Here is a 24,415-nt window from a genome sequence, read left to right on the forward strand (position 1 = left end):
CGATTTCAGCGTCACACTTGCATGGTACCACATTGACAATTTCTAGCCTTTGAAATCTTGGCTGCGGGTCAATCTTTTAAAATCTTTCTCGGTTTCGGCAATGATTTCTTCTCGATTTGGGTAAAGACAAGATCAGATAATTGACGAACGTCGTTCGAAGTTCCGCAGTAGCGCATCGGCAATTTCTCTTGTTTGAAATCCAGGTTCAAATCCTGGCTGTGGAATAACCCTTTTATTATAATTAAGATTTTTTTTTTCTCGATCTCCGCAACGATTTCTTCTCGGTTTCAGTAAATAGGTAGTATCAAATAGTTGACTAAATTGTATCCAAGTTCCGCAGTAGCGCATCGGCAATTTCTCATATCCCGGCTCCGGATCGAAATTTAAATATGTTTTTTCTCGATTTTCGCAACGATTTCTTCTCGATTTCAGTGTTAAAACTTCGGTAGCATCACATCGACAATTTATAATTCTTGGCTGCGGATCAATTTCTTAAGATTTTTCTCGATTCCTGCAACGATGTCTCTTCTCTCGGTTTCAGTGAAGAAGGCAATATCAAATGTTTGACTAAATTGTATCGAAATTCCGCAGTAGCGCTTTGGCAACTTCTCATCAAAATTGAAAGATTTTTTTTCTCGATTTTTCCGCAACGATTTTGTTTCTTCTCGATTTCAGTGTCGAACTCCGGTAGTATCGCATTGACAGTTTCGCGCATTGGCAATTTCTCGTCTTTGAAATCCAGGTTAAAATCCTGGCTGCGGATGGAAATTTCGATATTATTTTTCTCGATTTCCGCAACGATTTTCTTCTCGATTTCAGCGTCACACTTGCATGGTACCACATTGACAATTTCTAGCCTTTGAAATCTTGGCTGCGGGTCAATCTTTTAAAATCTTTCTCGGTTTCGGCAATGATTTCTTCTCGATTTGGGTAAAGACAAGATCAGATAATTGACGAACGTCGTTCGAAGTTCCGCAGTAGCGCATCGGCAATTTCTCTTGTTTGAAATCCAGGTTCAAATCCTGGCTGTGGAATAACCCTTTTATTATAATTAAGATTTTTTTTTTCTCGATCTCCGCAACGATTTCTTCTCGGTTTCAGTAAATAGGTAGTATCAAATAGTTGACTAAATTGTATCCAAGTTCCGCAGTAGCGCATCGGCAATTTCTCATATCCCGGCTCCGGATCGAAATTTAAATATGTTTTTTCTCAATTTTCGCAACGATTTCTTCTCGATTTCAGTGTTAAAACTTCGGTAGCATCACATCGACAATTTATAATTCTTGGCTGCGGATCAATTTCTTAAGATTTTTCTCGATTCCTGCAACGATGTCTCTTCTCTCGGTTTCAGTGAAGAAGGCAATATCAAATGTTTGACTAAATTGTATCGAAATTCCGCAGTAGCGCGTTGGCAACTTCTCATCAAAATTGAAAGATTTTTTTTCTCGATTTTTCCGCAACGATTTTGTTTCTTCTCGATTTCAGTGTCGAACTCCGGTAGTATCGCATTGACAGTTTCGCGCATTGGCAATTTCTCGTCTTTGAAATCCAGGTTAAAATCCTGGCTGCGGATGGAAATTTCGATATTATTTTTCTCGATTTCCGCAACGATTTTCTTCTCGATTTCAGCGTCACACTTGCATGGTACCACATTGACAATTTCTAGCCTTTGAAATCTTGGCTGCGGGTCAATCTTTTAAAATCTTTCTCGGTTTCAGCAATGATTTCTTCTCGATTTGGGTAAAGACAAGATCAGATAATTGACGAATGTCGTTCGAAGTTTCGCAGTAGCGCATCGGCAATTTCTCTTGTTTGAAATCCAGGTTCAAATCCTGGCTTTGTAATAATCCTTTTAATTTAATTTTAATTAAGATTTTTTTTCTCGATCTCCCCAACGATTATTTCTTGGTTTCAGTAAATACGTAGTATCAAATAGTTAACTAAATTTGTATCCAAGTTCTGCAGTAGCTCATCTGCAATTTTTCATATCCTGGCTCCGGATCGAAATTGAAAGATTTTTTTCTCGATTTTCGCAACAATTTCTTCGGTCTGGCAATTTCTCATCTTTAAAATCTTGGCAGCGGATCAAAATTTAAATATTATTTTTCTCGATTTAGCTGTGGAACATTTTTCAGTAGCACATTTGACACTTTCTAATATTTGAAATATAGGTCCATATCATGGCTATGGAACATTTTTTTTTCGATTTTCGCAACGATTTTTTTCACATTTCCGCAGTAGCACATTGACAAATTCTAATTTCATTTAAGATAGTATCAAATAATTAACTAAATTCAATTACACACATGGACCGTTTTTAATCTTTGATATCCAGGTTCAAATCACTTCTAGCCCATCTAAATTCAATTACACATCGTGACAGTTTTTAATCTTTGAAATCCTGGTTGGAACAATTTTTTAAGATTTTTTCTCAATTTCTGCAATGATTTTTCTCGATTTTACTTAAGATAGTATCAAATAATTATTCATATTGATTTTTTTTTCTCGATTTTGCTCAATTTCACAATAATTAACTAAATTGTGTCACACTTACTCAGTAGCACATTGATAATTTCTAATATTTGAAATCCAAGCTTAAATTTCGGTTGCGAATCAATTTTTGTTGATTTTGAAACCGAGGTCCAAACCCTGGCGTGAATCAAATTTTTAAGATTTTTCTCGATTTCCACAACATTATAGATTAATTATTTAAAAATTTTTCCCGATTTCCGCAACAATTTTTTCTCAATTTCATTAACTTTTTAAATAATTAACTTTTCAAATAAAACTTTAAGTAGCACGTTGATAATTTCTAATATTTGAAATACCAAATTCTGGGTGCAGATGAATTTTAATTTTTTACTATTTTTTTCTCCTATATTTTTCAATTTCAATTAAGAAATCAGACATCAATTAAGACAGCATCAAATAATTAACTAAATTGTATCAAACTTTGTAATTATTTGCTAAGCATAAATAAATTTTCGGTCTAAAAAAGTTGTGTTTAAACTCTGTTGAAGCAAAATTTGATGTGAAATCGGAAGATTCGTTTAGAGTATGTAATTAGTAAGTATATGTCTTTCTTGCTTATTTTGCTTTTGCCTTGGAACGAGTCTAACAAGTTTTTATATAGCGTTCCGACTTCAAAACAGATGTGAAAATATTGAAATAAAAAGATAAGATCGGATCTAAATTTTTTAAATTCACAAAGTTTCTGAAACTATTTGTATTCTTTTGAAAGTATTGAAAAAAGTAAAATGAGTGTTTATAAACTTAAAATTTAAAATAAAAATAAAGCAGAATATTATTACAATTTTAATCGAAGACAAAAGAGAGAAAGAGATCGAAAATCTGTCAAAATTGTTATAATATGTGCCCTAAATTTAAAACAGAAAATTCCTAAAATCATCGACACGAAGGAGAGCGAATCATATCTGACCTAAATTCAATTCAATCGCGAATCGTATAAACTCCGAATCAAGAAAATCAATAATCCAAGCTAAATCGCACCTGATCCGAGCTTCTCAGCACCATTGACGGCGACGCCGGAGCGCCGAACAGAATCGAAGAGCGGCAGAACCCTATTTCGATAGGACACAGGGCGGGAAAGTTCTTCGGCAAGATCAATCCGAACATCGGAGACACCGATCTCCTTCAAACGGTGGCCGAGCTTTTCGCCGACGCGAGAGGCGATTTTGGAGTCCCAAAAGTTGTTGGATCGAGGAAAGCGGTGGAGTTTAGAGCGGTTATAGGCGACGAATTCCTGCTCGGAGGAAGATGCCATAGCGATGATAGTGGAGGTGTCTGGATTGGTGACCTGAGCGGTGATTTTCCGGCAGGAAAGAACCAGGCGGAGGAGGTGGTTCTGGTTAATGGACATGGAAATTTGAGGAGCGGAGGGACTGGATGTATATATTAGGGCTTCAAAACCGGGTTCTGTTCTGTTCTGTTGTTCTGCCTGTTTCAAGTTTGTTCGAGAAATCAGAAATTTATATATTTATATTCCAAAACAAAATGCCACATAATCCAAAATTTAAATTTATATAATATATCAAATAATCTTAAACATACTTAGATATTTTTCAAATTAAATAAATGAAAGACCCAAATTTTAAATTAATCAAATCTCAATATACAATTAAAAAATGTTTATACACAATATTCTTTAAGTTTTTTATGAAAATAAATATCCTATATAGTTCAAATATAGTAGTAAATTATGTATACGCTTTCCTATTTTTACACACATTAATGGCATTAATTAAGTCTACTAATTCTAATCGTGCAACATGGTCCATGTCTCAAGTGCATTCTAAGAAAGTTCTCCCGAGGTCACCCCGACATAGAATTGTTTCAAACAAAACCGGTTTAATTATTAAGTTTCTATGTTTGAGCTACCAAAAAGAAATGAGCATCGACTTTTAATTGTTTTAAGCTATTTTTAGCCATCTATAGGCAGGATCACGGATGCAATATTAATTCATTCATGTATCTCTCCTCTCTTCCTTATCACATTTTAAAACTAATTACAAAATTTAAGAATTAAAACCAAACATTTTAAAGAAAATAATTAATGTGAAATTTAAATAAATAAATAAATAAAAACTATGAATGTATCTATCCTAACTTTAGTCTCATGGACATCATTGTGACGTGCTCTTCTATGTAGATATGTACCTTACCTTTACTTGAAAAATAGGAGTAGAACATGGTTCAATAACCCTTCACGATTGGGGTTAGAAATTACAATCACAGGGAGTCATGTTTAGGACTAAGCCTTTCATAGAACATTATGTCATGATCTTGGTTTCTACTTCTGTTCAGATAGAATTTGATGTTTAGTATCTACACATAACTCACATATGCGCACATAGCCGCCAGGCGAGATCGTATATGCACCTCTGGAACTTGGCCTTCAACTAGCGTACATTCATGTTGTTGGTATACCATGGATGGAAAGAAGCATACACTATATTATGGTTTACATAATACCGTAACATAACATCATAGTGTGTGCATTTGTACCAATCATAGTGGGGAAGTATTCCGATAAACGTGAACATACAGTATGTATGAAGTCTACCTAGTTTAAAATCATGATATGTATCTTGATGCAAGTTATACCTTAGTTCGTTGCATATATAATTTAATCATTTCATGTCATCTCATAATGTAATGTATAATATCGTTTAACACTTTCCATAACATGACATAGTTTCATATGACATATTCCATAACATACCATAGTTTCACGTGGCATAACGTTTCAACATGATATTCCATAACATAGTATCTCATATTTACAACATAAAATATCGAGTTCCACGACATAGAATACTAACATTACAACAATGACATAATAAACAAACATTAAACAATCACAAGGCACGACACATACAGTGGTCATAGGACACACAGCGTTTATACTTCAAACAATTCATCCGACCAAACTAGTAATTAATAAAGTCATTTACTTGGTTTGCCTAACCCAAAGTCACTAATTATCTTTCGTATTAGCCTGAATCTCCTTCTCGAAGTCCAATTCAACTTTACAATGGTTACCTTGGAAATATATGTCTTAATTAATTAAGAAATGGAGGAAAAGAATGGAAGTACGACTAGCATCATGAATATATGTCATGTTTTAATGTTATGGGACCTTATGTATTTTGTATGACACGTGCATCAGGATATTTACCCATTAGTTTTAGAAAAGACACATACTTTACTATATCTATGTTCGCCATGATATTATGCGGTGCATCGGGATACGTACTCGTTATGTTTTAGCAAGGACGCATACTTTACGATATCTATGTTCATCATGATATTATGTGGACCCTTTCCCACCTTGGCGTTCTATAGCATTAGCAGACGCTAGCTTGACGAGTCAGGCCCAAGGATACATATACAAGCCTGCTATGGGTTCATGTGTACGTGAGTGAGTCGTGTGTGAGGAAGTACTATACATCCAACCCTGATTGAACTGAAAAATAGAACCCAAGACCATGTCATGATCTTTATGAAAAGATAGGTCCCACCATGATTGTTTGTATTTGCATTTTTCGACCCCAACCGAGCTTACTAAGTATTTTTAAATACTCAAGCAATGTGCTACTTTTTTTCAGATAAAAGTAAGACACCTCTATACGGATGACGACATCAATATAAAAGTCTTTTTTTTTCCGCGTATAATAGGCATGTTATGCATGTCATGATGTCTCTATTTTATTAAGAAAAATAGGACCGTTACAACGAGAATGGAGAAGACTTCTCCATTTCAGCTCGATCCATAAACATCTCTACTAATGCATCAATGTCGACTTCCTCATTTTCAGCCTTGGGAGCAACGTTTGCACCGACACCTACTCGGTTTTGGACAAAAAAATTTGAAAAACAAAAATGTAAACAACAATGAAGCATTGATTGAGACCGGAAGATAGTGACAAGAGAGAATTGGCGTGGGTTATAATGCAGGCCAAAGTTTAGGAAATTGCTTGGTAAAGAAGCAGCCAAATTTGGGACAGCTATGCCTTTTGCCATCGATTAAGGGAACCCCTTGTCTCACCCCACACACCTACCCTGCATTTATGGCATACCCCAAAATCCCACTTGGACTCATTTAGAGTAGAAAAGATATATTACATATACACACATGTATATATATAGTGTTACGTATGACTCCATTACTCGAAATATTCAAATTATTTAATTTTTTTTCTTTTTTGGATTTGGATTTGATAGAAATTTTAGAAAATAAAAAATTGGGTTCAGTTTATAATTTGACTTTTTTTTTTTTTTTTGTCGAATCAATTTGACTGATATAGGGATGCAATCTAACTTAACTCAACCTTACTCTATTCTTTAAAAGATTAATAATATTTTTGTAGCAGAGGTTAGTAACCCGTTATGATTGTTGATAAGTAAGATTTTTAAAATAATTAACTAAAACAATTAGATAATTCAACCAAATGGATAATAGAGGGTTTGGTTGAGTTGTGAACTCTATTAAAATTTCAGGTTGATCCAATTTTTTTTTTATCCAATCAAACTCGTACACCATAATTTTATTTAATTAATAGTTCCATATCATTAGGGAGCAAATTAAAATTTCTATGAAATTAATGATTCGAGATTTAAATCTTATTAATTTTTAATTAAACTATTTGGTTTTATACATTTATTACCGGTTGGAGGAGGTACATTAAATACCTTTTAGATTAAGACAAAGAACCACCTATTAAATGACGACTTCTACATCATATAGTAAAGTATGATGGTTACATATATAGAGTCGGATAATATTAAATTTAAGATTAAATTTAGTAAATAAATTATTTAATTTTTATCATTAAAAGCAGATATTTGAAAAGCTACACCAATTACAAAAAGTGAGTAAATAGAAACAAAATATAATAAAGTTGTAGAATTTAAATTAAAACCTTTTTTTTTTCTTTTTATTAAAATAATCAGAAAAAGAAAAGCAACGTTGATGTAGGTGAGAAAAGAGATTTGGATGGGGGTGTATTTAGAAATCACTCTGTAAAAAGAAAGGGAGTATGATCCCTTCATTTACGGGACCGTTGGGACTTTTGTCATTTTCATATTAATTTTTTCTTCGGAATTTCATTCATTTTTCCCTTTTTGTTTTTTTGTTTTTAATTTAATTTTGTTTTTAATTTAATTTTGTTTTTTTTTTATCTCGCGATTATTGTTTAGATTTCTCTCTTCCTCCACATTACGCCATTTCAGGTATTTTTAATTTTGCTTTTCTTTTTGTTCTTTAATTTCTACGATTTTTCCATTTTCTGAATTGACCCATTTCTGGGTTTTGAAAATTTCTTTCTAAAATTTGGAAGATTTTTCTTCAGGGTGCTATAGATCACGCCCGCAGTAGTATAGCTTGATCGCAATTCCGATCAGAGTTTGATTTCTTATTGGTGAACACCGCCGCTTTACTTGTTGAGCTTCTGTTTCAGTTTGGTAAGATCTCTCTTTCTCTGCTTCAATAATTCATCACATTTCATTGCTGGGTTTTGAATCGATTTAATACTGACAGTATGTTATGACCTATATAAACTTGTTCTTCTTTGGTTGTCTTGAATTACAATTGTTCATGAGTTCGTGTGATTCTGTTCGTGGGCTTTCAGAGCAGGTTTGAATTTCTTGAGAAATCATGGGGGTTATGTCTAGGCGGGTTATTCCTGCCTGTGGTAGCATCTGTTTCTTCTGTCCTTCTATGCGGGCGAGATCAAGACAGCCTGTGAAACGATACAAGAAGTTCCTTGCTGATATATTTCCTCGTAATCAGGTGAGGAGTTAGTCTTTGCGTGTAAGCTTTAAATGATTGTGCCAATTTTGCTAGTCTTAGAGTAAGAACAAATTGGATTCAGGTAAGAGTTCTGGAATTGTGAATTAATAACCATGGATTTTGGAAGTCTAGCGACTCTTATTCTTCACTTCTCTTACTCTTCTGATAACAATGAATCAATGACAATGATTTTGGCTATAACAAATGTGTTCGTAAGAAAAGATGTATTGTGTTGTATAGTTTCTTGATCTTATTTACTGTAGATTTACATTTCAATTTTTATATGTCTACTTATTTTATAACTTCATCTGCTAGGATGCTGAACCAAATGATAGACAAATTTGTAAACTCTGTGACTATGCTTCAAAGAACCCGTTGCGTATTCCCAAGGTATGTAACTTTTTTTCCCCTCTTATTCATACTTGAAATCTTCTTCTGTCTTTAAGCAAAAGCTGTTGTAGTTTCAAGATGAATTGGTTGCAATTTCGATTTTAGGAATCCTTGGATTTGTTTTCTGGTTATGAAATATTTGTATAAGAGTCATACATAAATGCAGTAGGTTAGCAGCTACAAAAAACCCTTTTGTCTGATGTACATGATAAACTCGATCGAGTCACAAGAAGGTTTTTGATATGTCACTCTTAATATTGATTTTTGAAATAAGAAGTCAAAGATGCAGTGTGAAAAATAAATTAAGAACAGCAATCTGAAAGAAAGGTTATGGATATTTATAGCCTTGTTTTTTCACCCAACGGACTACATTCTTCTTTCTCTTCTAAGCTTTGGGAGGTTAAAATCTCAAAGAAAGTTCAAATATTCTCTTGGCCTGCTGCTGTCTTTGGGAGAATCAACTCCATGAATTTTATCTAGAAAGACCCTCTTTGATGCTTATGCCTTAGTAGTACGTTCCTTATAAACTTAGGATTTTGATCATGTATTTTGGAGGCGTTCATTTGGAAAGACAATTTGGTTGGGCTTACTGCAGGTATTTTGCGTGTGGTTTTAGTTTTGATTGAGTCATGTCACACTGTGTTGTTAGAAGTTATTCTTGTTTCCACCTTTTTGGAATTAAAGGTTTCCACTGATAAGTGGTGTCTTAACTATCTTATACTATATTTGGAATAGAAGGATTTTTATGGGTATTGCGGGGTCTTTAGAGGAGGTTTAGAATTTCATACTGTTCATGCTTCCTTTAGTCCCTAGCTTGCATATTACTTTCTTTTACGTGGCGGTCTTTTGTTTCCGACTCTTAACAGCCAAAGCCCCTTCTTGTTATTTTCTTCCAAAGGCTCTTTGGTCTGCATTTTGGCGTGTGTAACACTGTTTCACTAAACGCACTAAACTTGTTTATTAAATGTCCCAGCTAAGTTTTTCACTCTTTCTCTTGTTCTTTGATTTTGACTTTGTAGATTACCGAACACCTGGAGCGAAGATGCTACAAAGATTTGCGGAATGAGAACTTTGGATATGTGAAAGTTGTAATATGTATATACAGAAAACTTCTATTAATGTGCAAAGACCAGATGTAAGTTTGATTTACTAAATTATTGTGTAATTTAAGTGGAATCATTCGTTTTGAGAGTTCGAGTACCACTTTACTTTTGAATTACTATTACATATGATAGTATTGAATAAAATCTTACGATCTAGGCTTGGAAAACATGTACTTTGATCTTTCATGAAATCAGATTTTCTGCATGTCATTTACCTAAACACTTCAACTCTTGCAGGCCACTATTTGCTAATAGCTTAATTGGGATTTCTCGAACTCTTTTAGAACAAACACGGCATGATGATGTGCAGATTCTTGGTTGCAATATCCTTGTTGATTTCATACGTAGCCAGGTACTTGAAGAATATACATTAAGAAGTTTCATTGTTGATTTTGTTATTATGTTGCATGTGAAATTGTTATTACGTACTTTACCCACTGATGGATAATGCATTTGTAATTTTTTTGCATCCTGTGTAAGTAGAAGCTTTGCAAGGATGGTATTCCCTTGTATCTTAATGAAGATGACTCTCTCTTTTAATCTTCTGCCCTATCATTTAGTGATTATGTGACACTAACTATCCAAATAAAGTAGACAGATAATACATATATGTTCAACTTAGAGGGCATCATTCCAAAACTTTGCCAATTGGCTCTAGAAGGTGAGAGTAATGGGGAGGCACCTCATTTGCGGTCAGCTGGACTTCAAGCTCTAGCTTCTATGGTATTACTCTCTCCCTCTCTCGGTCTGATGCTAATACTCTAGATAATTGTAAATGTATTTTGAGTACAACTTTCTTTTCATCGTTTTGATTTGTCATCTGCATCCATGATTATCAAATTTGAAATGGTCAAAATAGATTACTGCCAAGAGCATTCTCATATCTGAATCTCAAAATCCCTCTGTCTGATACTATTTAGCAAAGTCCCTTCTATCCATGATTATTAAATTTCTTTGGATGCGTTCTTCACCTTTTGTAGATTAGATCCTACTTAGATTCTGCTTCTCTTAATACATGTGATGATTGAGATTGCTGGTACATCCACTGTCCTATATTCGCTTACCGGATTCACGATTTCTCTTAGAAGATCTGATTATTTAGATTGATAGAACTATTCCCTTCTTGGATTCTGCTTCTCTTATGAAACCTGATGATTGAAATCGCTGGTTATTTTCCCAGTTTGATTCTTTTTCTTTTTCCGGTTAACTCATTAATACAATTATTTACTTCGTTTAGATAATATTCTGATGCATTGCTTTAAAAAATATTTTTGTAGATATTGTTCATGGGCGAGCAATCTCACATCTCAATGGACTTTGACAAAGTGAGCTGTCTCTTAATCTTGTCGTCGTTTTTCTTTTTCCCAGAAATACCAAGGGCGTCGGAGTATTTTGTGTGCTTTTTTTAACTTGTAAAATTCAAAGGATTTTTTGTTGGTGTGTACAAGATATTGTTGGGATCCATGCTAATATGAAATTTTCTAACTTGTCCTCGAAATAGATTATATCAGTGGTTTTGGAGAACTACGTAGTAGATGGACAGTATTCTCATTCAGAGGCTCAGTACATTGAAGGACAGGATAAAGTAGAAAACCATAGCTCTTCTATATTAGATGTTAATCAAAAGGTCTCAACATTTAACCATTTTATCAATTTGGAAGCTGAAACGTAAGTCCATAGTTCTATTAGTTTAATTGGTTCAACTATTATTTGTTCGGACATGATCACTGGGCTCGTTTCTTACATCATCCACCATTATCACAGGGATATGTCCAAGAACCCTTCTTATTGGTCTAGAGTTTGCTTGTGTAATATGGCTAGATTGGCAAAGGAAGCTACAACTGTCAGGCGTATGTTTGAACCTCTATTTCATCATTTTGATACTGAAAATCAATGGTCATTAGAAAAAGGACTTGCCTGCTCGGTATTGTCATTTATGCAATCGCTTTTGGCTGAATCAGGTTATATTTGAAACTTATTGTTGTTGTATGTTTCTTTTAGCAGTTATTCTACTGTTGTCCATCGTTTGATTTTCCCCCCTCTTTGGTGAAACTTTTTCCTTGATACCAGGTGACAACTCGTATCTTTTGTTTCCGATTCTTGTCAAGCACTTGGATCATAAAAGTATTGTAAAAGAGCCTCAGATTCAAACAGATATTATCAATGTAACCACACAACTTGTTCAAAATGCAAAACCGCTAGCCTCGGTTACTATTATTGGGGCTATCACTGATTTGATAAAACATCTACGGAAGTGCCTACTATGTTCATCTGAAGCATCTAGCAATGGACGCGACACAGATAAATGGAGTACCGACCTTCAGTTGGCATTGGAAAATTGCATTTCTCAGCTCTCAAAGAAGGTTGGTTCTTTTCTTTTCTTTTCTTTTCTTTTTCACATTTATTCTGATAATTGGATGTTATTGAGTTTGATAGGCAATGATGAAATGAACCCCAAAACTTGTCCATTTATGGCATATTACTTTCTGAGCCTCCTGAAATATCCAGTTTTATGTTAGGCCTTTCGTACAAGTCTCTTCAGCCATGTATGAATATATGGTTTTTTTTTTGTTTTTTTTTATTTCTTGTCTTACTATACTGTCCATGTCTGTTAAACGGAACATTTTGTCATACTTGGACCATTGATTCATAAGATCCTTTACAAGAATAGTTAAAAATAACTATGGAATTCTTAAGAAATGTATGCATATCAAATCATCACGATTATTTTCCCTCGATAATAATGGGGGTATTTTCATAAATCCCTTATGCTTTCCGATTTTGGCAGAGCTAATATTTAGAGTGTTATTGCTGCGTGGTCTTTTGCTTAACCCCTTTTGTCTCAGAACTTATGGTAGGCCATGTGGTCTTCTTGTACAATGTTTTTATATCTAATTCTACAAAGTCTATTGAAATTTGCTTTTTGGCTATAGACCTCAAAACACTTTGGCTTAAGTAATCCCTCGAAAGTTGGTTTCTACCTTAAATCTAATGGTGTTTGATTATCGATTTTTTTTTTCAATATTTTCTCCTATTTCTTTTCAGCCATCCCTCCACATGTGGGTTCTTTATTTTACTTTTCAATAATTCGATTTGCTGTGGTTGGGCACTAGAGTATGTACTATGCATTTGTTGATCTTTTCCTCTCTTTCCTTTGTTTTTACTTGCTCTCAAGAATTGTTAAATACACTATCTTCCTTTTAATAAATATAAATAAATAAATGGATATTTTTCTATCATTATTGATATAGAGTTTCCAAATAATAATAGCTTGTCCTCATTATTTCATTCTGGAGGGACTGTGGTTTACACTGCATGTTTTTCACTAAAACCATTTGAAACTAACAGGTAGGGGATGCGGGACCCATACTTGATACGCTAGCTGTTGTGCTGGAGAATATTCCAAATAATAATATTTCAGCTCGAGCAACAATATCCGCTATTTATCAGACTGCAATGGCGGTATCATCTATTCCTAATGTTTCTTATTACAGGAAGGCAAGTAACCTTACTGCAAAATTTTTATGTTTTTTGCATTGTTTTTGAGATAGGAGAGGACTGTCTGAGCTTAGGAGACATACATGTGCTGCTGGATCCCGAGATTATGTGAAACTTAGATCCTAAATCTATCATGTTTTTTCTTCAGGCTTTTCCTGATGCTCTATTTCATCAGTTGCTTTTAGCAATGGCTCACCCTGATCTCGAGACTCGAATTGGAGCCCACGACATTTTCTCTATAGTGCTTATGCCATCCATTAAGTGTCCTAGGATGGAACTGAATGCGATTTCCTCAAAACATGTTTCATGGTTACCATTTGGCTGTGCAACACAGAAATTGATTAGTGGAAGTTTCTCCTTTAAAGATGAAGACAAACATGCATCAGAACCCATAAATGGGGTACGAATGGAAGAAAGTCAACCAGTCGACTTAATCACCGAGAAATCTGTCACACATCCATCTATGCATGGATCCTCCAGCTTCAATCACATTTTCAGCGAGGCAAAAACTGTATGAAATTCTGAACACTTATCTTTTCTTACTATCGGTAAATTGTGCATAATATATTCATTGCTCTATGGAAGTGTTCTATAATGAAAATTAGAGTCATATGTTTAAACTTTCCAGAAGTTGACTTCCCTCCGGTTAAGCAGTCACCAAGTGAGTCTCCTGCTCTCGTCAATCTGGGTTCAAGCTACATCTTCGGATAATACCCCTGCAAATTTTGAGGCTATGGCCCACACTTATAGCATAGCTTTGCTATTTACCCGGTCTAAGGTGAATTCTTTGGATAAATTTACTTGATAACTTAGTTTGTTTGGAGTCTTAGGAGTTCACTCTTAAATGTTGATCTGAAAAACAAAAAGAACTGCTAAGTCGTGATTCTTAACAGACTTCAAGCCACATGGCTCTCGTACGATGTTTTCAGCTGGCATTTTCCCTTCGAAGCATAGCTGTGGATCAAGAAGGTAATCTGAAATCATTTTGTAGTTATTAGGAAACTATTCATTATGTGGGAAAAGGGCAGCCTTGAGCTTACTGTGCCTGCCTAGACGCTCGTGAATTTTGGGATTCGGTCTCTGTAATTTTCTTTAACAAGATACGACCTTCTCATTCTCATTGAAATAAAGAAAAAGATACAAAACTATTTCAAGGAAAAAAAAAAGTCTTAAAAGAGAGTTAAAAAAAACTACAAAAGTATACTACACAAACCCTTTTGAGTAAAAATAAATGCATCTCAATTCACTATAAATATCTTAGGGGAATAGTGAGAAAACAAATTAGCAAGAGAACACCAATGAGAGGGTTTGAATATAGCGATATTGAATCTTTCCATGCGAATCATTTTGGGATAGTTTACTTTCAGTTGACATTCTTGTGCAGTTCGTGATTATATCTTTTCTATTATATAGTTGGAAGCAAAACAAGGTTTTCAAGTTTGAACATTAAGAACTTGTTACCTATCTCGTTAATAACTTAAAATGATAACTTTTATTCTGCTTCTCCTGAACCATGTGACCATTAGATATATTGTCTTTTGATAAACTTTGTATATTATTTCAGTGTTTCTAATGAAGAATTCTTTCTACATGTTAAGCATCCTGTGTTGTACCTTCCACTAACAGATCTCTGTGTTCCTATTGAAGGCGGTTTACCACCCTCTCGCAGAAGATCTCTCTTCTCCATGGCATCGTTTATGCTTCTGTTTTCAGCCCGGGCGGGTGGTCTCCCAGAGTTGACTCCCATCATTAAAGCATCATTAGATAATAAAATGGTTAATCTTCAAACCTGTCAAATAGGATCAGTACATTCTCTTGTACTTAGATTGATTATTTTGTGCAGCAAATGTGCTAAAATTATGGAGTTGAACTTTTGAATCTGACAGGTTGATCCTCACCTTCAGTCGGTTAATGATACCAGGCTGCAGGCTGTTCGTGTGTCGTCTGGAAAGGATAGTGTAGCATTTGGGTCAGAAGAAGATGAATTCGCTGCAAAGAAGTTTCTAGCAACACTTGAATTAGATGAACAGCAGTTGAAGGAAACTGTGGTCTCACACTTTACGATTAAATATGCCAATCTCTCAGAGGTATTGATTCTTATCACACTTCATAATTAATTTTTTTTTAAAACGATTAACTTGTAGTTATAGTGTTTGGTTAAGCAGTATTTTTTTTTAAAAAAATTGTTATTGAAAAATGAGGCTTTCATGGAAAAAGATAAGCAAAATTGTCTAATAAAACGAGATAAAAATGGTAACTGGAACTAAAGATCGAACAGGGCTCTGATCTGAAAGGATAAAGTCGAAAGGAAATTTTCTAATTAAAAAAAGAGAGAGTACGAGAGAGAGAGAGGAAGAAAAGAACGGAAAAATACCCTTGAAACAACCTTCCAAGAGATGCATCAAACTGGAAATAGATCAACCATCTTCCCAGAAACTCTCAATACCTAAAAAGTTAGACTTCTCCAAGCTAATTATATTGCTGTATTATAGGCATATGAAACCCATTATAATTAGTTTAGGGGAGATGAACATCTTCGAAACGCTTAAGAAACAGAAACTGTAGCACCCAAGAAGAGGAGGGATACATGAATGAATCATGACCACCATCAAGAAAAACTTGAAAAGAACAATAGTTACTACCTATGTCCCAACAAAGTGCTTTCTTTTATATATCTCAATCATCGGACAAGTCAAGTGTGTTTGGCTTGGAACAATTTTATATTAGGCGACTTCTTGAGAATTTTAGTGGGAAGCATATGAGTGAGGACAAAGCTTGTGTTGGTATTGGAGAAAGTTTTCAATCAAACAAGCGAACTTATGGTTAGTAGGTAGCATGGTTAGGTTATAAGGGATGCAGAAGAACGTCGGGGCCGTTAGGTGCCGAATCTTGGGCCGGGGGCATTTGCAGAACCTTGCAAGGACACCCAATTTAGTTAATGATAACTTGGGGGATCTTTTAAGACACTTTAAGAGATTAAAACACTAGGAGGAAGCATATCAAAGAAAGAGTGACCACCCCCGCACAGCTGATATGAGCAAGTCTTTCAAAGATATTATTTCCTATCAAAATATACTTACACATACATACATGAGGGGTGGATACTCTCAATACATTTTTTAAAAATCAGAATCAAGGTAGCACCTTAAAATCAAGGAAAATTGAAAAGCATGAGGGAAGATGTACAAGTGTTAAAAATTGTGTTAATGAACTTTATTTTCTTTTAGGCTGATCTATCAAGTGTTAAAGAGCAGCTTTTACACGGGTTTTCGCCTGATGAGGCATACCCGTTAGGAGCTCCATTATTTATGGAGACACCACATTCAAGTTCTCCACTTGCTAAGCTGGCATTTCCAGATTATGATGAGGTGAGACCTGTTTAAGTTGTATGTCACTTACCATTATCCTTTAAAAGAGTATCAGTAAAATCATGATGTGTTTCTTTCAGGGTATGTCTCCTGATGTTTTGACAGATGACGAAGCCTTCCTCGAGCCTAGTGGAAGCCAGTCCAATCATAAAACATCAATTTCTATCAGTAACCTCGACATTCTAAGCGTTAATCAGCTTTTGGAATCAGTAAGACAAACATTTCATGGTGCTCCAGTTTTCAAGTTCTTGTTTAATCCTATCAACATGAATCCTTCTATTTTGCACTTATGGAATATATCAGAGCATTATACCTTAGTGAACGCTTTATTTTTTATTTTCTCCAATTATGAACTTATGCTTTCTGCTTTGTTGTGTAGTGTTATTGCAATGAGAATTAGTATGCATCTACTACTTGTTGCTGAAACTTAGGATATCCCCGCTAATATGTATATATCTTGAGAGGTTGGCTCAGTGGAGTGATGTCCGTACTATTTACAGGTGCTCGAAACAGCCAGACAGGTTGCGAGCTTCCCAGTTTCTTCGGCACCTGTTCCGTATGATCAAATGAAAAGTCAATGTGAGGCCCTCATAACTTGCAAACAGCAGAAAATGTCGGTGCTTCATAGTTTCAAGCACAAAAAGGAAGACACAAAGGAAGAGAAGGCAATAGTACTCTCCAGTGAAATTGAAACTTTACCTTCTCCTTTACCTGTCAATGTAAGTAATATCATTTCAAAAGTTGTGGTAGCCTATCTTACTCCATATTCTTATTGATCTTTTCTGAGCTCGAAGAAAGAATCCGCTCTTCCTTCGGGCTCTTTTGGAAGAAATTATTCAAGGAGCTTGATACAATGTGGCTAACAGTTTTATACCGTTGGATGTTACAAAGAGAAACTAAAATTTATGGTTTCACGGTGCCACGACAATGTGTTTGCCACATTGAATAGTTTTCCCTCTTCTAGCTATAGAATTTAGTTATATTATTTCATCGAACCAGGAAAAACTACTACTAATTTCTCTTGTCGTTATCAATTCAGACAATGGAAATCGTTCCGGGGGATGTGAAGTATTATACTAAGGAGACCAACAAAAGACACGATCAGCCGCTTCTTTGTTCACATGAATATGGGCGTCACTCGTTAAGGTTACCTCCTTCAAGTCCATATGACAAATTCTTAAAAGCTGCTGGATGCTAGAAGAACTTAGCTGTAATTTACATGCTAAAAGGCTAGTTTGTATTCCCATTAAGCTACTTCAATATTCCACTGTCCAGTCATTCATTCATTCTTCATATTAAATTGTGGTCGATCGAGTTAGTTTTAGTTTGGTAATACAAATGATGCTTTCGAATAGCAAGCAACATCGGAGTCAGAGTGTATTTGGCCAGAATAGTTGGTTTAGATACATTTAGATAGGTCTTGGGAAAGTTTGTGTGTTCCTAAAGTAATCATAATATCTGATATCTCCTTGTTTTTGTACAATATTTGCTGAATTGGAAATCCTGATTGAAAGGAAGATGTGTATGTGAGATTTATATTCATATTCATGTTGATTTGTACATACGGATGTGTTGTGTGTTTTATTGTTCAAACACATGTAATTCAGATTTTCAAGGTTTGTGCCATTGCATTCTGCTGCAAACCTACCACTTGTAAAGAACAAACATTCCTGACCACTTAATTTGGTTTGAGATTTTATTAAATAAAATTTTCCCAACGAAGGTTAAGCAAAGGAGTCATCTCTCACAATTTCTCTACTATTGAAATTCTCTCTTATAAATGGCTCCTACAAATCAAATTATTGGTGTTAGAGGTGGTAGAGTAATAGCAATGGAGATGACTACGGGAAGGGTGGGCGATTTTGGTGTTATTTCTGATTGTCTTGTGTTTCTAATAAGTTGTTTAATAGTTGGCATGTTGAATTGTATACATAATTGAGTTGGTTTTGATCCATCTTAATGGGATGATTAAGAATTACTTCTATTTAATGGGATGATTATGAATTACTTCTATATTCGATACTAATAATTAATAGGATTAATAGTAATAGAAAATATTATATTAACCCCGAAACACAATAAAGAGGGTTGCAGACAACAATTTCGGCAGATATAGAGTTTTTGCTCTACAAATGTGGAGGAAATTTTGTTGTACTTTGTTTTGTAATGTTGCATGTGTATTTCGAAATTTCCACTCTTGCATATATCATGTAAAGTGTTAACAACTTGCTTTGTAAGACTTCGAAACACGGACGTCACTACTCAAGGTGAAAAATGAGATACATTTTTTCATTTTTAAAACCGCTGATGTAGTAGAACAATTTCTCCAAATAGACATATATACAAAATCAAAGGATTACAGTAATATTCTTTGTGAGTTATAAATACAAAATAGTTTACACAAATCTAAGGGTCCTCTCAGTAGTTGCACGACTTTGCACACTCCCTACCATAATCAATCATCTATGAACCATTTGAAAAACAAAGAGCAACAAGAATGAATACAAAGTACTTAATATGCAAACTACTTATACGCCCCTAATTAGGCTCTTAAACTATATCGTCATTACATTTCTAAAGTTGACAAATTGCATGGCCATTAAGTTCTCACTAGCCCTATTAGGCTTATTGAGTTCTAAACCCTACACACTCCTATTCCAAGGGTGTAATTCACCCATGGTTTCTAGGTGCACTTAGTTTTACGTTTCCACTTTCCAAAGTCCATCTAGTCATCGCCCTTCCTGTGTGTGAGTCAAGGTGCCCTGGAGTGGACAGCTTGATGGATCCACTCTCCTAAACCCACCCAAGGGTGAGGAATCATGCATGTACATGAACTAAGGCTAGGTCCAATTTATTGTGTTGGACAACTCGATAAGATTCACTCTCCTTAAACCCATCCAAGGGTAAGGGATCATACAAGTGTATGAGCTAGGGCTAAGACCGGGCCATTGTTTATGGAGTGGACATAGACAGTTTGACGGGATCCACTTTACTCAGTGTTGGGAATGAACGTTTCACTTACACAATGAAAGTTTTGTAATCAACTTTAATTTTATTTAAAATTAAACAAGTTTATGAATCCTAATTTTGAAATTGTTTCAAAGGTGTAATTTAAATTAATTTCAATTTCTTATGATAGATCAAATATGTTAATCAATTTTATTTATTTTAATTATACATTTATCGTCGAGAATGAGTTACCATTTAAATTATGGTCCGGTTATCGTCGAGAGTATAATCTCATTCCCATTGTTATAAAGTACGCACTTTTGATTAAAATGTCGAATTCGCCGATAGATATTGTCTTTTTTTGGGCTTTTCCTTCTGCGCTTCCCCTCAAAGTTTTAAAACGCTTATACTAGAGTTTTTCTCACCCTTATAAAAAATGTTTCGTTCACCTCTCTAATTGATGTGGGATCTTCAAGAGAAAATGTCATATCTAAGAGCGTAGATGATGACCTACACGATAGAAGACAACATGCGAATGGCGCCCTCGAACCACTTGATAGCCGTAAAAAACAAATGTCATGATGCGACCACTGTAAGATTGTTACACTAATCATGTTAATTTGATCAAGCTTATAAAATAAATTATTTTGATCGGGTAGCTATAAATTTAATTGATACTTCAATGGTAAATAGATAAGCAAATAAAAACAAACGATAGTCGTCCAGATTGCGCCAAGATTGAATTGAATTTAAAAAATATCTCAACTCAACCTAACTCAGCTTATGAACACTCCAAATAGATGGTGTGTAATTACGATATCATACTACAATGAAGATATGTGGAGATTCATATTCGTCCCAATAATGTCGAACAATATTGACCGTGACTCAATTTTTTTTACCGCGTTCTTCAAATTAGGGTTTCAGCTTTAAGCTCATAGATATAGGGCTACAGGCTCTATACCTTCAAAACTTAATTCCTACTACTATTTCCTATGTAAATATCAAGATATTAGAAAGAGAAAATAGTTTTTCTGAGCGGCCATAAAACATGGAAGAAAAACTGCCTTCGAAAATTGGTTGCGGGCCAAACTAATTATGGCTATACTGGCTACGGATCATACATGTCAAAATTATCAAATTTAAACATCTGTCACAATAATGTCGGAAAATATTGACCCTAATTTCTCCTTCTAACACAAAAATTTTAAATTTTTTTCAATAATAAAAATGATTTTAAAATTAGATCCAACCGATTCATTAATATTTTCCAAAAAACAAAAATGAATACTGTTATTAGTTAGATTTTCTTTGCAGCATAGTCATTTTCTTATATATAACTTCCATTTTCAACATCTTTCCATTGCAATATTCTAAAAGCAATCACTAAAAATGGCTTATGGATATGCATCTTCCATTGCTCTTAGAAGGGTTCTCTTCGTCTTTGTAATCTTCCTCTTTTCTTCGCTCGGTAAGTTTTTTCTTCTCATTTCATGATCATTTAGTTTTTTTTTAAGTAAAAAACGATCATACGATACTTTAATTTATGTTCTTGGAAAGAACTCGAAACATAAACAACAAAACAGATTTTGTGTTGTTTTAAAAATCGAAACATTTTCAACAAATGAAAAATAAGAAACGAAAACATCATCAAACAGTTGATCAAACAAGAAGTAATTATCGAACGATATCGATCGAATCGTGGTTGAAATGTATTGTATTTTTGCAGGAATGGCGGAATATGAGTGCAGGAACAAGTGTGAGGACGAGCCAAATTGTGTTGAGTTCTGCAAAAGACTTGGATTCTTGGGAGGGAAATGCTTTCCTCCACTCTTTCAATTTTGTTGCTGCCAAAAGTGATAGAATTACAAAATTGAGCACAACCTTTGATAATAATATTGAATTCAAATGGCTTTTCGAGTCTGTTCGGTTGAGACACATTTTATTCACGCCATGGTTTAGCCAATAAAGACGTAATGTTATGGATACCAGGTTTAAATTAATAAAAATAAAGTTGTACTTTGTCTAAAAAATACTCTAAACTAAACTTTTAACCATGGTCCTAAAATTTCAAAAATTTAAATTAAAAACATAATTTCGGTTAGTTTTGGATGAAAAATGTTAGTATTTTGTTTCATACATAATCATGAACTTAATTAAGCTTCATTAATACTCTTCAATTTTTAAAAAAACTTAAAATGTGTTTACGAATATTAAATGTCTAAGAACTTTTAAGAGTAATATTAACGAAAACCGTTTATCTACACCTCATAAATTATCTCGATCTTCAATTTTTAGGGTAGGAATGATAAAAAAAAATAATAATAAATAAGTTTTTTTTTTTTTTAATGGATTGAAGTATTAATGTTACTTTTTAAAGTTCGTAAGTACAACAGTATTTTCAAACTTTTTAAAAAAATTAAAGGGTATTAATGATACCGCTAAAAACCATATATGTCCCCATTTCAATTATTTGATTCTAATTAAGTTGAAACATGAGTGGATTTATGTAAGTGATGAGAAATTAAAAACTTCTAAAAGGGTTCGGGTTCGATTTAGGGCATGTTTGAAAGTGATCCAAACTCAGTTTTTCACCATTGCATATTAAACGCTGCTATGTTAAATGGGAAAATCACTCGGTACCATGCCCTCGATCGTCGTTAAACTAGGATGAGATTGTTTTTATGTGTTCTAATTTTTGTGGGCTACATTTCTTTTGTAGGAAGACCGTTAATATTAGGGATATTAGGGATGTAGATGATTTGGGTTGGGCCTTTTAGACCAACTCGATATTCAAGTTGGTTAGATTGATAATCCAAGTAACCCCAAATTGTTTCGCAGTCCAACTCAACCCAACTCTCTATTTCCAAAACCGGTCGTATGACTAGTTACTTGATTGGTTGGTTGGTCTTATGGTTGAGACTGAGAGCGGAAGTAGCGCGCAACTGTAAGCAGCGAGCGGTGGCAGGAGTTAGGAAAAATAAATGGAATGTTCTGTTAATTTTAAAGCGTCTTTTATATCATATCTTTGTATTATCCTTTCCTTATATAAATCAAAATGTTTTCTGTTAATTTCTCTCAAAGTTAGGAAAAATAAATGGAATGTTCGTATTGACTTTGTGGTTTCATTAGACCTTACACAATGTTCTTTTCCACTAATCGAACATAATTTATGCAGAAACTAAGATTTGTTCAATCATACATGTAACCTATATATGTATATGTTTACTCGATAGCAACTGTAACCAACTTGCCTCTACTCTAGGTTAAGTTCTAGGCCTTACTATTACTACAAGCCAAAATCCTTCAAATGCAATATTTTATCTCATATACTTGTTTTGGTTATCAATCACGACTAAAATAAGTTAACAATTCTTAATATCATAATTTATGTCGTAGTTTATAGTTCATTTACACTATAATCATATCAAGCTTCAAAAAAAAAAAAAAAAATACTCACAAGAACAACAAAACAAAACATTAATTTATTTCCAAATTAAAATCCAACCTTACCACTTATAGCAAATATCATAATGATTGGTTTTATAGTTGAACATACACACATTTTGCTCACTCACAAACCACGAACAAAGAATATTTTCGCAATTCTTTCTGTCTCTCTTATCTATGTATATATCGAAGTAATGAAACGAGCCAGACCATTGGAAGGAACAGTAAAACAATGTTGAGCCCCATAAGTTTGGATGAAAACTGAAGTCGTACCGAGCCCAAGGTATTAGCTTGTGGACTCCCAAGTCATCATCGCCTGATTTGCAGTGAATAGTGAGCTGATTTTGAACTTTCAAAGCATTTGTTATCTTCACCATAATCTCTGGGTTTTGGAAGATTGATCCTTCGATGGTAGTAAATTGGTTAGCAAAGAACAGTGAAATTAAGAGAGAAAGTGCAAGAGTTGAAAATAAACTCATTTTTATTGAAATGAGAGAGAAAAAGAGATAGATATAAACACATTTGTGCTTGGTTTATTTCACTTTTATAGTTGATAAATAGTGTAATGGAAAACAAAAGTGGAATTGTATGTTTAAGAAGTTTCAATACTCCTATTTTTGTCGTAAATGATGAGATGTATCAATCATTGGATAACATTTTCACTTATTGTTTATTGTTTCTAGAGATGGCTATAATGTCGGTGGTGGGGAAGCTTTCTCGATTTTCGTTATTTTTTTTATTCTTACAAAATCCTTCGTTTGTTTTTGTGGGGATCAAAGAGATTATTTTTCATGGAGATCGGGTGCAAAATCCTCTATTTATTTTTGGGGGTATTAGCGAAAGGATTCTCCATGGAGTTTCGCTGCGAATTCCTCCATTGACATAAGATTCCCGAGGAAGATCAGATTTAGACAAGGAATTTCTTTTCAAATAAATTTTTACTAAAAAAAAATTACTTTTTAATATAGTTTCTATTTAAAAAAGGTATAAAATCATAATAAATTTAATAATAATTCTTATTGGACATTTAAATATTATACGAGGGAGATGCAATATAAACATACCATATAAAGTGTAACGATCTAAGCTCATTACTAATTGATATTGTCCTCTTTGTATTTTTCGTTTCTAGCTTCCCCTCAAGGTATTTAAAACATGTCAGCTAGGGAGAGGTTTCCAAACCGTTTGTTTCGTTCTCCTGTTTCCACACCATTTAAAGAATGTTTCATTATCCTCCCTAACTGATGTGGGATCTCAACATCCACCCCCTTCGGGGCCCAGCGTCTTCGCTAGCACTTGTTCTCTTCTCCAAGCAATATGAGATCCCCCCCCCCCCCCCCCCCCCC

The 24,415-nt window shown here is 34.2% G+C and overlaps 2 protein-coding genes across 6 annotated transcripts; one reads left to right on the forward strand and one right to left on the reverse strand.

Annotated features, from left to right (window-relative positions):
- Positions 1 to 3,340: 3,340 nt before the first annotated feature.
- On the reverse strand, positions 3,341 to 3,971 carry LOC111436340. The gene has a single exon (XM_023074092.1). The coding sequence runs from the start codon at positions 3,878 to 3,880 to the stop codon at positions 3,500 to 3,502; it is 381 nt and encodes a 126-aa protein (XP_022929860.1). The 5' UTR covers positions 3,881 to 3,971; the 3' UTR covers positions 3,341 to 3,499.
- A 3,666-nt stretch (positions 3,972 to 7,637) lies between these two features.
- LOC111436332 lies at positions 7,638 to 17,994 on the forward strand. 5 transcript variants are annotated; one of them, XM_023074077.1, is made up of 21 exons: positions 7,638 to 7,752; positions 7,860 to 7,983; positions 8,151 to 8,311; positions 8,627 to 8,701; positions 9,721 to 9,836; positions 10,042 to 10,156; positions 10,399 to 10,527; positions 11,082 to 11,129; positions 11,306 to 11,472; positions 11,569 to 11,765; positions 11,875 to 12,167; positions 13,153 to 13,302; positions 13,451 to 13,813; positions 13,931 to 14,080; positions 14,196 to 14,271; positions 14,950 to 15,077; positions 15,189 to 15,389; positions 16,530 to 16,670; positions 16,751 to 16,879; positions 17,171 to 17,389; positions 17,710 to 17,994. In XM_023074077.1, exons 3-21 carry the CDS (start codon positions 8,177 to 8,179, stop codon positions 17,866 to 17,868), a joined length of 2,991 nt encoding a protein of 996 aa, XP_022929845.1. In that variant the 5' UTR covers positions 7,638 to 7,752; positions 7,860 to 7,983; positions 8,151 to 8,176; the 3' UTR covers positions 17,869 to 17,994. The 5 variants fall into 5 exon arrangements, with proteins under 5 accessions (XP_022929845.1, XP_022929847.1, XP_022929849.1 ...); XM_023074079.1 differs by having other exon boundaries at positions 7,653 to 7,752; positions 7,872 to 7,983; XM_023074081.1 differs by lacking the exons at positions 7,638 to 7,752; positions 17,710 to 17,994 and adding an exon at positions 17,487 to 17,700 and having other exon boundaries at positions 7,793 to 7,983.
- The last annotated feature ends 6,421 nt before the right edge of the window (positions 17,995 to 24,415 follow it).

Source organism: Cucurbita moschata, unplaced genomic scaffold (genome assembly GCF_002738365.1).
Source record: "Cucurbita moschata cultivar Rifu unplaced genomic scaffold, Cmos_1.0 Cmo_Scf00053, whole genome shotgun sequence".
Classification (NCBI taxonomy): domain Eukaryota; kingdom Viridiplantae; phylum Streptophyta; class Magnoliopsida; order Cucurbitales; family Cucurbitaceae; genus Cucurbita; species Cucurbita moschata.

What these genes read in the sequence shown, in the direction of transcription:
- LOC111436332 (XM_023074077.1), top strand. Translation starts at nt 8,177, where the DNA reads ATGGGGGTTATGTCTAGGCGGGTTATTCCTGCCTGTGGTAGCATCTGT. An exon ending in CATTTCCAGATTATGATGAG is followed by an intron (nt 16,671 to 16,750) that starts GTGAGACCTGTT and finishes TGTTTCTTTCAG; the next exon opens with GGTATGTCTCCTGATGTTTT. An exon ending in TTAATCAGCTTTTGGAATCA is followed by an intron (nt 16,880 to 17,170) that starts GTAAGACAAACA and finishes TACTATTTACAG; the next exon opens with GTGCTCGAAACAGCCAGACA.
- LOC111436340 (XM_023074092.1), bottom strand. Translation starts at nt 3,880, where the DNA reads ATGTCCATTAACCAGAACCACCTCCTCCGCCTGGTTCTTTCCTGCCGG.